Here is a 16,593-nt window from a genome sequence, read left to right on the forward strand (position 1 = left end):
ATCGCGGGGACAAGATTGAATACGCAGCAGATGCATCTGCTTGTGTTCATGTTTTGATCTGCGCATGGTGTGTGTGTGTATGTATCTGTGGGAGACAGTCGATATGATGAACGCGTGTGACTTCTTACCTCGAACTACTGTGGTCATCCGGCCAGGGCTCCTTTTGCGCCTCCTCCTTCTCCTCCTCTGAGGAATGCCCGTTGATTTGCCGCACCTCCATCTCTCCCTGGGAACACACATCATGTCATGTTAGCACTCTGAACTATGAAGACAAACACAAACAGAATCAGTGAAAGAAGGAAAGGAAAGGTATCAGAAAGCTGCTGTATGATAGAGACAAAAGGGTGTCCGTCTTAGCTAGGCTGTTTGGTGTGCAATGGACAAGAGATGTGTGAAGTGGTCCTGAGCAGAGCTACACCCCTGCAACACTCAAACTACCAGAATGACCATATTTGATACAATATCTGGATATAATTTCCATAGTCCCTATAAAATCTCAGAATAAATGGATCTGTAATGTGGCCTCGCTCAACGACCTGCCCACAGCAATGTTTGATTGGTTACATGTCGAGAGTAACAGCCCATCGACACGGACGGTGCCTCCGTCGGTCGAAGCTGCTCCGTTAGCGAGCAGAGCTGTGTGTTGAACGTAAGACAGCAGGTAGTGCTGAAGCTGCAATAAACATCACAGAAATATACGCAGTAACAGAAGTGCGAACACCCAGACGACGCATCGACGCGGCCGAGAGATGCGATCCATTGACCGGATTATCATAGTTTATAAAAATGCAGCGCAGCGAGGACACAGCCACTTCATACACCGGACGTATTGAACGCGACCTGCCGATGCGCATTCAACCCGCAGTGGACCCGTTCAGGGACTCCAGTCTGCAGTGTTGTTCTTACACTTCGCTGGAGAAACCAGAGAATTGCACAGGAACATTGGGCTTATGGGCTAAAGTTATTACTGCATATTAAATGGTCATATTCATATTCTACATAAGGGGCGATGTACATCACCCTGCTTATTATCTATTAGTGAAGACAATCTGTGCTTTACAGAAGGGTTTACCACACATCTGCCCAACAAAGTATGAAATAAATTCATCGTTTCTACCTCCGAGGTGTCTTCGTCGTCATCGGCAGCCTCGGCGCTCTGGCGGCTCGTCTCCTCCATGGCGGCACGCGTGTGGTAGCCGTGGTTACCCTGGCTCCTCCTCGCTTCGTCAACCGACTCGGATGTCGGATGACCCTGAATATTAATTCCACAAGAAATCTCTATTAAAAATGAAGCTGAAGTGCCTTAGAAATGTTGCATAAAAAGGTTATTGGATGATGAATATATTCCTGTGTGTGTGTGTTCACTCACCCTGCTCTCCTTAGGGAGGGAGTGGATGGTACGTCGCCTCCTTTCTGACTGATAAATATTGATCTCCTCCTCCCCTTTAGCCTCACGCCAGGTGATCTGTCTCCTACACAATACGCACACACACAGTCATGACACGCGTCAGTGCCCATCACGTCCAAAAACAAAAGGTTCCTCTCTGTGAGATCCGTTTTTTTGTTCTGCGTTACCTGACGGAGGCGTCCTCCAGCTCGGGGACCAGCACCCTGCGGCTCCAGGCCACCAGGTCTCCCTCTGTGGCCATCTGGCTGAGCGGGGCGTTGCTGTGCATCTGGCGGACGCCCTCGATCTGCCCGCTGCGACGCAGACCCACGTTGGGCGGAGAGTGCACCTCCGTGGGCGAACCCACCGATCCTGAGGGAAAGAGAATGGAAAAGAGAGAAAAACTGGTTGGTAAACAGTGTGTTACTAACCTTTTGCTAGCCCGGAAATCTAACCTTAAGAATTTAGAATTTTGAACTCAGACACTGCCCTGCAGGTGAGAAGCTGCCCACACTACAATAGTAGGAAACTTCCCGTCATGACGCGGCCTTACCTCTGTTGGACCTGGTGTCATTTGTTCCCAGTCTCTGGTCCTGTTCCTGCAGCAGCCTCTGAATCATCGTGTCCAGAGGACTGGACCCGTCCACCGCCTGCTCACTCACCACTTGGTTCAGGCCTGACACACAGACAGCAGAGGAAGAAGAGAGAGGGAGACTTAAAAAGTGAAAGAAAGACCGAAAGACGGTTCTGGTCATAATAACTGGATGTACGCGTTGCTTTATTGCATTCACTTCTTAACGAAGTGACGTGGAAACTCACTTATATAATGTACTGTAGAAAAATATTGAACGCTTTTGCATTTATGACAAACAGCTTTCATTCAACGGTAGCTCGGAGCGGTTATGTCATGTGATGCAGAACAGACTATTGTAGAAGTACATTGTAGTTTGAGTATACTGCTGACTGACTAGTATGCAGTATACTCAAGGTTAGGTTAATACTATTCGATATAATGTGAGCATGTATGCTCACATTATATAGAACTGTGAGCACCCCCCACTGTGCACCACCAATGCACTTCATTTAATAAACTACTGTTTGTTTGCATCGCTGCCAAGATTTTAAACTGCTCCATTCATTCTGGTTTTAATTGCCATTGCTGGTGCAGTTTCAGTAAAAGCCTGAGCACATTGGAGAACAGATCACATTCTTGTCGGGCCATGAGAGCAGTGTGATCGGCTTTGATCAGCTGACGATTAGACGGAAAACGACAGCGTCACCTCAAAGTAAAGATCTGATCTGAAGCCTACAAGCAGACAAAAGGGGAAGAGTAGAACTACAACTGAGTTCCTTCTCCTGAGACCTCGCAGGGTCTGATTTTCAGCCTCCGTACCTGAGGAAGTGACCCCCATCTGCGGGATGAGCTGCTCGTCCCTGCAGCCCTCCCTGCCGGGCACCAGCCGCTGGTATCTGGGGGGGTGGGGGTTCCCGTCCACGTCCACCAGGAAGGGAGGGGGCATCAGGTGTGGCGCCTGCTGAGTCTGCTCGTCCAGCACGTAATTGTTGGCATCCCGGATCAGCGGCCGGTAGTCGGTGTGGAAGAACATCTGGTCCGCTATCTGAAGGGACAAGGTACATTTTACTTCTAGATGTTTTCAATGACGGCATAAGGGTTATTCCATCACCCATTTCGGGGGTAGTGACATCTGTTATTACCGATGACATCAATTATGTGAGTTGCTGGTAAAGTCAGGTGCGTGGATGAATATTAAAGGTGACCCTACCTTGTCGTACTTGCTACTGGAGCCGAAGCCAAAGATGAGCAGGTGTCCATGGGAGTCGGTGGCTGCAAAATGCTGCCCATCTGGACTACATTTGCAGTCAAACAGCGCTCCGTGCCCTTGGCCCTCGATCTATTCACACACAGAGAGAGAGAGAGAGAGAAAGAAAGAGAGAGAGGGAGAGAGATGGGAAATGGTGCATACTGTAAATCACAGTATTACACTACCAAGGGGAATACCAAGCAGCTGTAGCAGTTGTATGCAATCAACTTAAAAGGTCTAGTACACAAGATCAAATGCATAAGACACATGTATGGAACTTACAAGTGCTGAGCTACAACATGTAACTTCAATAATAAATGGGAAAAGCAATAGGGACATACGAGCGATGACATCCGCTATTACAGAACCTGAAACTTCATCTACAGAAAGTAGAACTGGTCCGTTGCCTTTAGTTCCTTCTGTGCGTGTTCCTTCGCCCTCACAAAAACTCCATTCAACCACACGATGAAAACATTTCTTCAGAGTTTTTTTCAGACTCTGCCAACGCGCTAAACTCAGATGAACCTGACGGAGCACTGTACTTTCAATCATCTTCCACTTATATTCAGGAAAGGTGCACGAGCTCTTAGCCTGCTGGAGGTCAGGCAACTCCAGAGGCTGTTGAATAAGAGGGCGTTAAAGGTTCACGTGGTCAAGTTAGAGAAGGGCTGCCGGAGTAGCAGCACTGATGAAACGGTGTTTAAAGAGGATCTGGCAAAGTAAGAATGAGCAGAGCACGTTCAACAAACCGTCGTACTGCAGAGGATGTGGATTATGTTGCGTGTAAACGTAGCAGTGCAACTCAGCAGTGAACTGTAGCTTATGGTTGCTAATGTTAGCTAACAGTGGTCAGCCTAGTCAGAGGGTCAGCAACCTTTGCACAGACATTGCTGCTCTTAACCTACATCGAGGCATTTACCATCATCCTACAATAGTCACTTGTGTCAACAAGGGCCGCCATTTAGCAAAAGCTCCATCGTCTCACTTTAGGTTTCAGACCGTTTCACGATCACACGCTTGGTGTCATCAAACAACAACGTTCGACCGACCAGCACGCTGAGTGACTCACTTGTTCCGAGTCTGTGATTAATGCTTTCCTAGGCAACCAGAGACACAAGCAGGAAACACAACAGTGGCTGTACAATGATTAACACACCAGGTGAGCGTGTGTGCGCCGGCATATGCTGACAGCACATTGTAGTGGTGGTTTCCCCCGACCCCTCGATGCACGGCATAAGAAAGCACTACATCTGTGTCTTTAGCGTGTGAATGTAGCCAGAGAGAGGCTCACGAGACGGAGCGGCTCACCATGTTGAAATAGGAGCGGATCTTGACTCCCCTGGCCAGGTCCCACAGAATGCAGTTCCCATCATGCCCCGCTGAGAACAGGATTCTTGGGTCAAAGGGGTGCGGCTCCAGGACAAACACCTCGTCCTCGTGACCCTGTCATTAAAAAAAAAACATGATCATCTAGATTAAGAAATGAAAAGTTACCGCCTCGCTGCTGCATGCCTCCACCAACCAGCCACGTCTGTGCAAAACGTTCTCACTTCATCATTTTATCCTATTAAACATTCGTGTTGAATTGTCGGTGTCACCTTGTAGTTTTGTTTTTGCTTATGAATAAATGATGAATACTTTGTATGCATACTAAGGACAAGTTACTGTTTTTGTGCTCAAGAGTATATCGAGTACCCAACTGAAACTTGCAAGACACAATCAAATTCACGACATTTTGTTATTAATGTCCACATTTACTTTAAATGTCCCATGTCCTTGAATGCATCACTAGTAACAGTCAGACAGTCCCTGCAAACAAACGCATTATCATGTAGCATTGCATTAAAGAAAACAGCTCCGAGATGTTCAGGATGACAGATTGTGTCTCAGAGTAAGAAAAACTGAATTGCAGGTTGTAAGATTTACAATAAACCCTTAAAATGCCATTAAAGGCTGCGGGTTGAGGGGTAGATGCGTTAAACCATCAAGATGGCTACCTGGTGTTACAATAAAAAAATGGCATTAAGTTGAATTCCTGCTGGCGTTTACTTTTGATACCGTGTTTGCATGTGAATGTGTTTCACCACCACGTACCATCAGGACGTGGACGAGGTTGCCGGTGGTGGAGTTCCACACCTTCAGCGTCAGATTGTTGGCCGCCGTGATCACCATGCCGTCGTGGCGATCCCACGCCACCATTGTCACCTTCAGCTTGGTCACCTTGTCTTCCAGCGGAGGAGGGTTGTACTTCCTGAAGGGGAGACGGCGATGCGCTGATGTCATGTTTGGGCCAATTAAGGTCAGTTTTTAAAAACAGTGAACAATTAGTCACCTGGCCACTCCTGCTAAATGAATCTAATACCAAACTCTTTTGTTATATTGTGAAGATTTAAGTCCATTAAACATTTTCCCAGCGTTTTGTATTGTTTTTCACTTTTTTATCATAATATCTGAGCTTCCGTGGCGTTATCACATATTCTATACAACCATGTTGTCTTCGAGTCTGTATTCATTCTCATCGCTGTCTCATGTGTTCATTCAGGCAATAACCACTTAAACAGCCAGTGTCTTCTCCATTCATTCACAGTTGCGTGCCGTAGATCCGTATTCTGTCTGTGAGCAGTCGCTTGATCAATCACTGTGTCCCACTTCCTGCCACAGCTGTGACGGTGCTTTTTCTTTAACTGAATTATCTGTGTGCTGTGGATTATGAACTCAAAATAAATAAACGACGTCTGAATAATTGCAAGAGACGCATTTTTGCTGCTGGTACAAAAGGCATCAAGTGTCTTTGAAAAAAATCCTACATACATTTAGTTTTTACTTTAAAACAGTACATAATGTCCACAGGGGACATTCACACACACAACAGGTCTCGGAGTTTTGTATCCAACGTGATTGATTTTTGTCAAATTTAGATCGACATCGCCGCAGGATCATCCCAACCCACAACTGTGCACAGCGGTGCTGGTGGGAAAAGCCAGACTTTCGGCAGCCACACACACACACACACACACACACACACACACACACACACACACACACACACATACCCGGGTAATTTGGTCTGCATGTCCAGCAGAATGCTCCTCCAGCCCTGAGGCTGCAGCTGCCAGATCCGTGCTGTACCATCCCTGCTGCCGCTTACAAACCTATAACACACACGGAGATTTGTCAACACATATTCATGCAGCAGCTAAACTGTAAATATAACACTTGGTTCTACTTCAGCTTTCTGCAATACAGTGAACGCTTTCATCTCTGCACAGCATGATACACTAATTGTATGTACCCCCCCCCCCCTTCACCCCTCCTTTTTGCATAGACAGTCTACCTCCCTCACTGCTGAGATTACTGCAACCCAGGGGAATTACAGCTGAGCTTGTTTTTCTGCAAACTCCACATAGGCACACACAGTATAACACTCAGAGAGTGCATATGTGCAAGAGAGAGAGTGTGTGTGTGTGTGTGTTAGAGCGAGTATCAGATAGTAAGTAAAGGTGCTGTTTCTGCTGACACCACCAAGTCGCATTACAACACTCGGAGGTTCCATACATACAAACAGCGCTGCACACACAAAAATTAACTTCACTTATTATGTAGCTCATGTACACGTACACGTGCACACACACATCAACTATGCAAACCTACCTGTCACTGCAATGAGAGAACTGGATGCTGTCAACTTTGTCCTAGGTGAGAAAAATACAGGAGTTGAGCCAAAACAGCGCAATAAGTAACTAGTCTTCCAAATCATTTTATTACCTATTAATCATGTTTAAACAATCTTCACTCAAGGTCAACTTACTAGCTTTTTCCAGAGCTTTCGACTGCATCTCACCGTCTTCCTCGGTTGATGGAGTTTGCTCAGTTGTCATGGAGAATTATGAGCAGCCTCTCCGTGAGAACACCAACAATCTCCAGGACAACTGAGCAAGTCCACCTGCTGAGGACGTCCATGAGATACAGTTGAAAGCGCTGACGAGGAAAAAGCAAGTACGTGGACCTCGAGTCAAGAATTGTCTCAACTTAAACTTGTTGATTTCTGTAAAAAAAAAGAAAGAAAAGCTCTATGATGACTCACTGTATGGGATTCAAGTTCAGAGATCTTCTCTGGCTGGCCTAACCCGAAGTAGTACACCCGAATGATGTGATCCGTGCTTCCTGTGGCCAGGAACATACCACCTGGACACACACACACACACACAGCATCATAGCAACAAAATACAATATATATCTATAAATAATACTGCTGGCGTTTCCCCTGCGGTGGTGAGATGTGCTCACCGGCGCTGAAGGAGGAGCAGATCATCTGGACACCAGGTCTGGAGCGCTCTGTGAATTTACTGGGCCTCTGACTGCACACACAGAGAAACACACACATTGTAATATGAAACACACCGACTGAACAACCACTTTGTGTGCTTATAGTAGAACAGGTTTTACAGGTGGGTACATCTGCTGCATTTTGCTTCCTTTACACGCTGTGATACCTGAACAGGGACATTCAGCGCAGTCAAGTACAACCTATGAAGCACCCAAGAAAATGGAAGTGGAAATGACGGTAGCCATTAAAAGAAAGTGACAAATCAAACCCTGAATCCTCGTCAGAAGCATGCTGTCTTACAGAATGTTCTGAGGAAATCAAGAACATTCAATAACGACTGAAAAAACAAACATATATGACAGAAATAATGCCATTTTAGCAGAATGAAGGTGTGAACGGTGCTGCGGGTACTGCGTCTGTGTTCCTCACCAGAACTTGAGCGTGCGTGCGTCCCACTGCCAGAAGCAGATGATGCCGTCGGCTCCGGTGGAGGACAGGTAGCGCTTTGAGCCGCAACAGAGGGGCGAAAACTGCAAAGACGACCAATCAGAGGTTACAGCCGAGTAGAACGGGCAATGGAAAGACGTTGCTTACACTACAGCCCAAAGAAAGAAAGGACGATCAACCCGCAAGAGCTTCAAAAGCCTCCACACACACACAGAGAGATAAACGTGCAACAGGCACACAGTCCGACTGTCCTACCTGCAGTGAGGTGATGGAGGCCGTGTGTCCCTCCAGGACGGCCAGAGGGGCGCAGGTCTGTAAGCACCACACCCTGATGGTCTTGTCACAGGACCCGGCGGCGATCATGGTGTTCTCGTAGCTGACGGCCATGTCGGAGATCTCGGCGGCGTGGCCGCGCAGCGTCGACAGCAGACGGCCGTTGTCCGTTCCCCAGATCTTCACCAGGCAGTCGTCTGAGCCCTGAGAAAAGGAAGAAGAAAACACCACCGACACGGCTGTCAGACATGAGCGAAGACTAGTGTTTCATGTAGTCTGAGGAGTGGCGTGTCTGCTTCTGCCTCGCCTATCGTGAGACAAATTAAACATGTCAAGATCTAAAAGAGTGTAAAAATATATGTGTGCACAGAGTGGCCTCAGACTGTCAGCAGACTGACAAAGCTTGGAGCACAAACAGAAGAAGGAACGAGCTCCTCCGGATGCAGAAAATAGAGGTGAATAATCTGCAGCGTGTTATAAGTGACAACCAACGCTTCAAGGCACTCGATTGTCGAAAACACCACTTCTAGGGCCGTCCTCGTCTTAACTCCACCACCGCTCATACCATTTTGTCGATTTTGCAGAGTTTCTCCACCGAGAATCACACAAAGGCACCGCTCTGAATCTTGCGTTTACCAGAGATGTGTTCGGAAGTTTCATGTCATTCAGCAGGAAAAAGTGTTTTAAAGAAATGACGATTCAACTAAAGAAACCAAAACCAGCGATTAGTCGATTAAGAGGGGGCCGCCCTATTAACTTTATAAATGCCAAAAACAATAAGTACATTGTAATGCTTTCTATTGGCTTAACTACGTACATCCGTACGTAGTTAAGCCGTTTATTGAGCGATTCATGTAAATGTCTCTTTTTGCAGGTAAACCTACTGAACGTCATGTTTAAACACAAGCGACGGGAAAAACAAACTCACTGACTCGCTACCAGGACACTTCAGAACCGAGATGTTTCACATGGCGGTGAGATGGACCAGCAGCAAGTAGAACTGAACCAGAGACGACCGAGTACGCTACTATGAGGAAGCCCTCTTAGTATAATATTCATTACGAGAATTAAATTCAAATCTTTGCAAGCTAAGAAAGGAACACAAAAGTAATGCTTCAAAAAAAAAGCCCATAATAACGAATAATCCATAATCCATTAAGGCGAGCCCATAAGAAAATGTGGCTGCTGCTTACAGTCTTTTAGTGAGGACTGAAAATGCACGATCAAGACCCTTAATCAAGACATGAAAACCGTGTGCGGGGACTTACAATGTCTGGCTGTGGTCCAGCTCGTAGGGGGTGAAAGGGTTTGTGATTCAACACGGAGCCAGACCCCATCTGCGCCTTGATTACCATCTCCCAAAATAATGTTTCCAACCAACAGGTAGCCAGTGTCAAGATGCAAAAACACAGCCTGACATGATCTCATGCTTATACAAGTAGGAATTAAATAAGTGACTTGTGAAAAATACACATCAGTAAATGAGGAGGGTTGAGGGTAAAGATGTACATTTACTAAATGTGGTTGCAGAATGTGGTGGTGACCTGATTATCATGTTTGGATATCAGACAGACTTGATGTGACTCCAGCATGGCGACACATCCATCCTTTTGTGTCTGGAAAGTATTTAAATAAATCATAATCAGTCGCTCTATCACCGGCGGAGCAGAGTGTGACTGGAGCTGTTGTTTTATGTGGACTGATGAAAACAGCGGGCGTTCCCTCGGCGATCTAGAAAAAAAGCTGAAGGACAAAATGCGGCTTTGGCAAGATGGACGAAAAACTGATATGCCCAGAGGACAGTCGGGCCTGAGCGCTGCAGCGTTTGGAGAGAGCCAGAGACTTGACGCTAACTTTCCTCGTTGCTCTGTAGATGTGAAGTTATGTCCGCTGCCGTCACAGGGACAGACAGTGCACGGCAGCTCGTCCACTTCGTCCTTCGCGGTGGCCGTGATTATGAGCTCGCAGCCATTTCTACAGCTGTGTGACACAAATCAATACAGCTGTTTGACGATCAATTGTTTAAGTAAACCGAGCTGCACTTGCTCATCGATCACCAAATCATCACAGTGAATGGTTAGGCTAAATAAAACAATCAATCAATCGGTCTGTCTTCTGCTGCAGCAAAGTCAGAGTGGAAAAAACAGAACAGATCCGAAAATATATAAATAAAAATGATCTTGTGATGAAAGGAGACAGGGAGGGAGGGAGAGAGAGAGAGAGAGCAGAGAAAACAAAACAGGAGAAGGGGGGAAAGCGAGGGAGACCAAGAACGGATTTTAATTCTGGCACTTAGCCAGCGCCTCTGAGGAAACATTTTCTCCAGTTATGATGAGAAATGGCAAGAAGAAGGGGGGGGGGGGGGGGGGGGGGGCAGGAGAGAGAGAGAGAGGGAGGGAGAGAAAGGAACAAAGGAGGGGCATCGCAGGATGAGGGACGTGGGAGAGAAAAAGAAGGGGAGAGAGAGAGAGAGAGAGAGAGAGAGAGAGAGAGAGAGAGAGAGAGAGAGAGAGAGAGAGAGAGAGAGAGAGAGAGAGAGAGAGAGAGAGAGAGAGAGAGAGAGAGAGAGAGAGAGAGAGAGAGAGAGAGAGAGAGAGAGAGAGAGAGAGAGAGAGAGAGAGAGCAAGTGCAGGGAGCGTAAGAACTGTGGAAAGAGAGATAAGAGGAAAAAAAAGAGACAGAGGGAGTCAATCTACCCCTCCTTCCCTCCTTCCCTCCCTCCCTCCTCCTCAGCAGCCAGCCATTTTTAGAGATTTAAGAAGTGAAAGCTGAAAATGGTATATAGCAGCAGGCAGTGTTAAGACTCAAGGATCCAATAAACAGAAGGACGGCAACATTAAACCAACATTATCTCATTCTTCCTTTCGATATTCAACACGTGCCGTATCTCCAACACAACCAAAGGAAGCCAACACGTCACACAGGGGCCTTCAGAGGGGAAAGGTCAACGGCCTCCTTTAAAAAAGGACCTTCCTCGTTTCCCTTCTTAAAAACTATTAGAACTATTCATCATAATGAAGATGTGTACGTTTTGCCCTCCTGCGGGACGAATTTCGGCAACAGCTGTGAGTCATTCAGTAAAAGCGACACCCGGGGAAGGTAAACAGTAATTACCTCCTACCACTGTTACAACAGGGAGAACGGACCCTCGGACATCACGAGACAGCTTGCAACAATCAGACACATTACACAACACAAGAGGCGACTGGAAACAAACACAATGAACACTGAAACCACTTTGAATGGACACCAAACACACGCAGAGGCGTCACACCAGCAGCGAGACGTACGCCGAGCTGAGGCCAACAACACACACACACACACACAGACCGCAGCCTCACCGTGAAGATGCGCCGCCCCGTCCTGTCGAAGGTGACGCAGTACACTGACGACAGGTGTCCCAGGATCCTCTTGTGCATCTTCATGTGCAGGTACACGACCGTGGGCACCAGGTGCCGGAGGCGGTAGGAGCCGTTCAGTCGGCGGCCGAAGCTCGTCTCGACTGGACGCGCAAGAAGAAAAAAAAGACAAGACGCCGGTGAGGACATCGTTGTTGTGTGCAAAGAAATCAAATCAATGAAAACCCATTCATTTCATTTGTTGTTCTTTTTAAAAGAGCATGGGAGTGGGCCACAACAGTGGATAACCCTGTGCAGAAAATACAGTGTGACTCCGGAGCAGATCAATAACACTGTTAAATGCTACTGGCAGTAAAGAGCTTGGTGAGCAACGATACAGTGTAGCATGTAAGATCTGACTCATAGGCTGGAGATCAAAAGGCACAAACAAAGAGTGGAGAGAGTGGTTGTATGTTTTTAAGTAAGTAAGTGTTTGTCTTCACCAATGCTAGGTGGGCTCCCGTAGATAACAGGCGGCTCCGGCGGGCGTCCACAGTGCAGCGCAGCCAGCGCCGAGCCCTTCCACACGACATGCTTGCAGCCTGGAGGAAGATGAACACAAAAGAGACGCATAAAGACAACACAGGGGAACAAATTATGCAGTTTGTATTGTGGCCCGTCCACGCGAGCTTGTTCCGTGCGCTTCTATTTGCATAATAAGAACACAAAGTGGGTCCTGTTTGTCGACACAGACATGCAGAGAGACTTTGAAGCCGAGAGCGGCTGCTGGCTGCATGCGTGTACATTAAAGTAACCCGCGTGAGCGACACATCCACTCACTCTTGCTGGTGCGGAGGAGATTCTGCCGGCCGGCCCCCAGCAGGCTGCTGAGTCCAGGCACGCTGGCGGGGACCTCCGTCTCCAGCAGGGGACAAACTCTGGAGCAGACCTGCAGCAGGTGGTCTGGACTGATGTGCCGGTGAAGCTTTACCTGAACACACACACACACACATTTTGACAAACGCTGATGTGTAAAGACATTAAATCTGTACTATCTGTACATTTTATGTTGCAAGGAGAAGAAAACCTCCCTAGAAAGATTAACATGGTGCTACATCATTACACCAAAAACTAACAATACAAAGACAAACATTTGCAGTCGGTCCTACTCTATTCCAAAAAAAAGAAACACTAGCTGTAAAATAAAAAAATGGGAATAATTAGGAATTTAAAAGCGACTGTGGCCTCTAGAGGAAAAGGTTCGTTCTCTGACTTCAGTTCCATTCAGTTTCAAACTCTTGAGCACGTGCACACAAACAAATCTATTGTCAGCTAAATAAGGAGAAGTGAAGAACAAGGTCACGACCCCGAGAGCCTGTTGCTTTGCTGAGAATTTCAAAAGTAAAGGTGGCCTTTAAAAAAATTATAATAATCTAATCAATTACTTTCTGCTTCTAAAAGAAATAAACAGAGTACGGCTAATAGGGACAAAATCATTTTTTGTATTTGAATAACATTCACTCTCAAACTGCAAAACGAATTTCTAATTTAATTTCAAATACACGAAAATCACTCTGACACAACGATTAATTATTAAATATCTCTAGCACCAAATGAAGAAAGATAAAATGGCACCAGCAACTAAATTAATGCTGGAAGTCAGTTAAAATATTTGTCTTCTAAATGGATACAGTTCAGATCCAGTATAGTAGGTCTAAAACAGCGGGGGGGGGGGGGGTGGGGGAGAGACACACACACTATATGAACACAGTGGGTCTCCCGTGGGAGGGGCACACACACTCCTACACGGCCCACGTCTGAAGAAACACACACGCTAGAGCAGCGACACACCAAAAGGAAGAGCGAGATGAAAGCATGCAGCATTGTGTTTCTCTCTCTCACACACACACACACACACACACACACACACACACACACACACACACACACACACACACACACACACACACACACACACACACACACACACACACACACACACACACACACACACACACACACACACACACACACACACACACACATTTAATGACCCCTTAATTGCTTTCAACACCATTGCTGGTTCAGAGACGTGATCAGTGTTTCTGCATATCAGCGTGTGAGCCCGTCTCAGGTACACGCAGAGCCACGACGAACACACACACACACAAATATAACGGAGTGATGTGTGATAACAATTTGCTCCATTTGTACTTCTTAAGGGTACTGGATGACATCCCCCCCCTCCAGTCACAACAGCACCACCAGAAAGCACATGGCCCCTTTAGGCATGACTCCAAGTTACCTTCAATCATCTCCTTTATTTCACCCTTAAATAAAATCAATAAATATCACTTATTGAAGATAGTATTCCCTCCAAAAGATGTAGCTCTTATAATTGACAGAACGCTCAATTCACTCAACATTTAAGGTAAAAATTGAAATTATTAAAATTATGTAAAAATTGTTAAAACGATAACAAGCTGATATTCAAAACGGAATAAATATTTGTTGACACCGGGCTCCTGATCAATTCCATATGTAAAATTAAAACAACGACACATTTAATTAATCCGCCTTAATTAATTAGCCACAATTAATATCATTAATGACTACAATGTCATTGAAGTCAACGTTAAATCCTCGTTGTTGCCCCCCCCCACCCCCACCCCCCTCTCTCTCCTTCGTGTACCAGCCCCGACATCAACCTACAAAAACCGACAAAACGTATCCAACCAGCGGCCCTGTCTCCAAACACACGCTTTCTATTTGCTCTAATAATTAAAAGCCATCCGCAGTATTTTTTTTTTAAATAGAGGGAATTATGCACAATAGACATGCGGCGGTCTGGACGGCTGGGAATGGGAGGAGGAACGAGAGAGAGCGAGAGAGAGAGAGAGACGAATGAGCCAAGCAGGAAGAGCGAGAGAGAAAAAAAAAAACACAGGCAGGCCGAGAAACACCGTCAATAATTTCTTAAAACGTATTAAAAAAATACGTCCCGCTGAATCTACACTTCACGCGATCGGGTGTCCATCTGTCTGTGTGCGCGCGAGTGGATGAGAGAGGACAAACCCACAAAATGTAGGTATGCGGATTAAAACAGGCCCTATAGGTCATTATCACTCTATTAACGTTCTAATAAAATAGCACAAAAAAGTCTGGTTTGGGGGGGGGGGGGGGGGGTCCACACTGGCAAAAGGAAATAAATATGTAAGCGATGATTAATTCTCTCCACGCCCCCATGCGTAAACGGTGCTCTCAGGCGAGCCCCCCCCCCTCCCTCGTTTGTTTACATGACAATTAGCGCGTCATTTGTAAGATATCAGCTCAACGTTACCTCGCATCTTCACACAAACTGATCTCTTCTTCTTCATATCCGAGTTCGCACCACCAATCCCCCCCCCCCCCTCGAAATAAGAACTGCTCTCCAAAATGACTCCACAGCCGGACAGCAGCCTCCCCCCTCTCTTAAATGGGCGCTGTGTGACTCCAATCTTTACTGAATATACTGTTTATATTCTCCTTTAAAAACTCCTGGTTTCTACCCCCCCCCCCCCCGTGAGTGTTTTCAACCCATGCACACAAATGATGGTTCTTGCAGGACTAGAGCGCCTCCATCTCCTCTCTGGCTCGTGGCGCAGGGAGTCCCTCCTCCGGATCCTGGCGCTCCTACACCACAACACTCATGACGTATCAACATTTCACACACTTTTTTCCACAACTATCAAAACCCTTTTCTGACATGCATGGCACCAAACTCGCACACCACACTGGGACCCCGAAGCCCTTAGTACCCCCACCCCCCCCCCCCAAAAAAAAAATAAAAACAGATCCCCAACTTGCAGCCAGCTCACCTTTTTTTTTTTTTTTTTTTTTTCTTTCTTTACCACCTGATTTAAAAATTGCGGGAAATTCAATTTTTATTTCGCTCTCTAAAAACTTTTTCCTCAGTTATAGAGCTCCCTTACCAAATTTTCGTAGGTCCCGGGGTGCTCCTGCCCGGTCCAGTCCAGCCTTATGGGGAGCAGCTGAGATGGAAACATAGTGTCGACTGTGATCAAGCGAGTCATAAATGTAGCGAGCGATGTTTTTAAAAACAGTAAATGATACATCAGAGTAAAAAAAGCTACATCGCAAAGTACAGTGCGGAGAGAAACCTCTCTCTCGTATTTGCTGACTGCTTACCTCCTTCTCCTCCACCTCCCTTATCAGGGTCTGAAATCGGGATAAAAATAGAAAATTACACCCCGTGACAATTTCGGACACATTATGAATTATCCTAAAATGCATAAACACCAACCTCGGCTGCTTTCTGACACGGTCCAGCTTCTAGAAATCGGGCTATTAGGAAGTACAGTTCTGGTATGGTTGGAGGGGGGAAGAGAAGAGGAGCTGCGTTAGAAGAGGGCACCGAAGGGGGGGGGGGTTATTAAAACAACCATGACATATTTGTTCCGATCTCCTTTTACTCACCAGAAGTCAACTGCGCGATGAGTGTACTGTCTGAAGCCATTTTGGTGTTGTTTGCCAGGGCAGCGGCAGAGCCTGTGTGGCGGGTCTAAGTGGCTGCCCTGTAGCTGTCACTGTTTATCCACCAGGAAGAGAGGCTGCCTCCATTCAGCTCCGCTCACACGGAGTCCCGGCTGCGTCGTGTATCTCTCCGCGAAGCGGACAACTAGTGCGCTGGTGTGCGCCGTTTTTTGTTTGTTTTTTTGGCCCCCTCGTGTTTACTCTCGCAAAAGGAACCAGCCGCTAAAATAATCCTGCGCTGACTATCACTCGGGGTGAATTTTAGCGGCGGTTGTGGAGGCATGTTTGTTTGAAATCCCCCTCCCCCCCCATCAAAAGCAAAAGCGCAAGCCCTTCAGCGGAGGAATACAACTGGTGCGTTGTGTCTCACGCATGTAGAGGGGAGGTAGAAATGGCAGCCTGCTGTAGGAGAGGACACATTGCTGCAGAATGGCCGTTACCTCGTAGCTAAACGACATTTAATCA

At 46.7% G+C, this 16,593-nt stretch overlaps 1 protein-coding gene across 1 annotated transcript in view; it reads right to left on the bottom strand.

The window, feature by feature from the left end:
• The window catches only part of phip (PHIP subunit of CUL4-Ring ligase complex), a 30,560-nt gene extending 14,251 nt beyond the window's left edge, over positions 1–16,309 (bottom strand). Inside the window, exons 1-22 of the mRNA XM_076084690.1 lie at positions 16,072–16,309; positions 15,899–15,957; positions 15,784–15,813; positions 15,567–15,626; positions 12,436–12,586; positions 12,099–12,197; positions 11,599–11,759; positions 8,240–8,461; positions 7,967–8,067; positions 7,498–7,568; positions 7,295–7,395; positions 6,862–6,902; positions 6,264–6,362; positions 5,305–5,461; positions 4,519–4,653; positions 3,172–3,300; positions 2,781–3,006; positions 1,941–2,063; positions 1,576–1,759; positions 1,370–1,472; positions 1,118–1,252; positions 129–226 (exon numbers count right to left, since the gene is read on the bottom strand). Of these exons, the coding sequence (XP_075940805.1) occupies positions 129–226; positions 1,118–1,252; positions 1,370–1,472; positions 1,576–1,759; positions 1,941–2,063; positions 2,781–3,006; positions 3,172–3,300; positions 4,519–4,653; positions 5,305–5,461; positions 6,264–6,362; positions 6,862–6,902; positions 7,295–7,395; positions 7,498–7,568; positions 7,967–8,067; positions 8,240–8,461; positions 11,599–11,759; positions 12,099–12,197; positions 12,436–12,586; positions 15,567–15,626; positions 15,784–15,813; positions 15,899–15,957; positions 16,072–16,111 (2,525 nt within the window). The 5' untranslated portion in view covers positions 16,112–16,309. The remainder of the gene's footprint in view (positions 1–128; positions 227–1,117; positions 1,253–1,369; positions 1,473–1,575; positions 1,760–1,940; positions 2,064–2,780; positions 3,007–3,171; positions 3,301–4,518; positions 4,654–5,304; positions 5,462–6,263; positions 6,363–6,861; positions 6,903–7,294; positions 7,396–7,497; positions 7,569–7,966; positions 8,068–8,239; positions 8,462–11,598; positions 11,760–12,098; positions 12,198–12,435; positions 12,587–15,566; positions 15,627–15,783; positions 15,814–15,898; positions 15,958–16,071) is intronic.
• Positions 16,310–16,593: the final 284 nt, after the last annotated feature.

This window comes from Anarhichas minor, unplaced genomic scaffold (assembly GCF_050575085.1).
Source record: "Anarhichas minor isolate MPS153535 unplaced genomic scaffold, ASM5057508v1 ptg000136l, whole genome shotgun sequence".
NCBI lineage: Eukaryota > Metazoa > Chordata > Actinopteri > Perciformes > Anarhichadidae > Anarhichas > Anarhichas minor.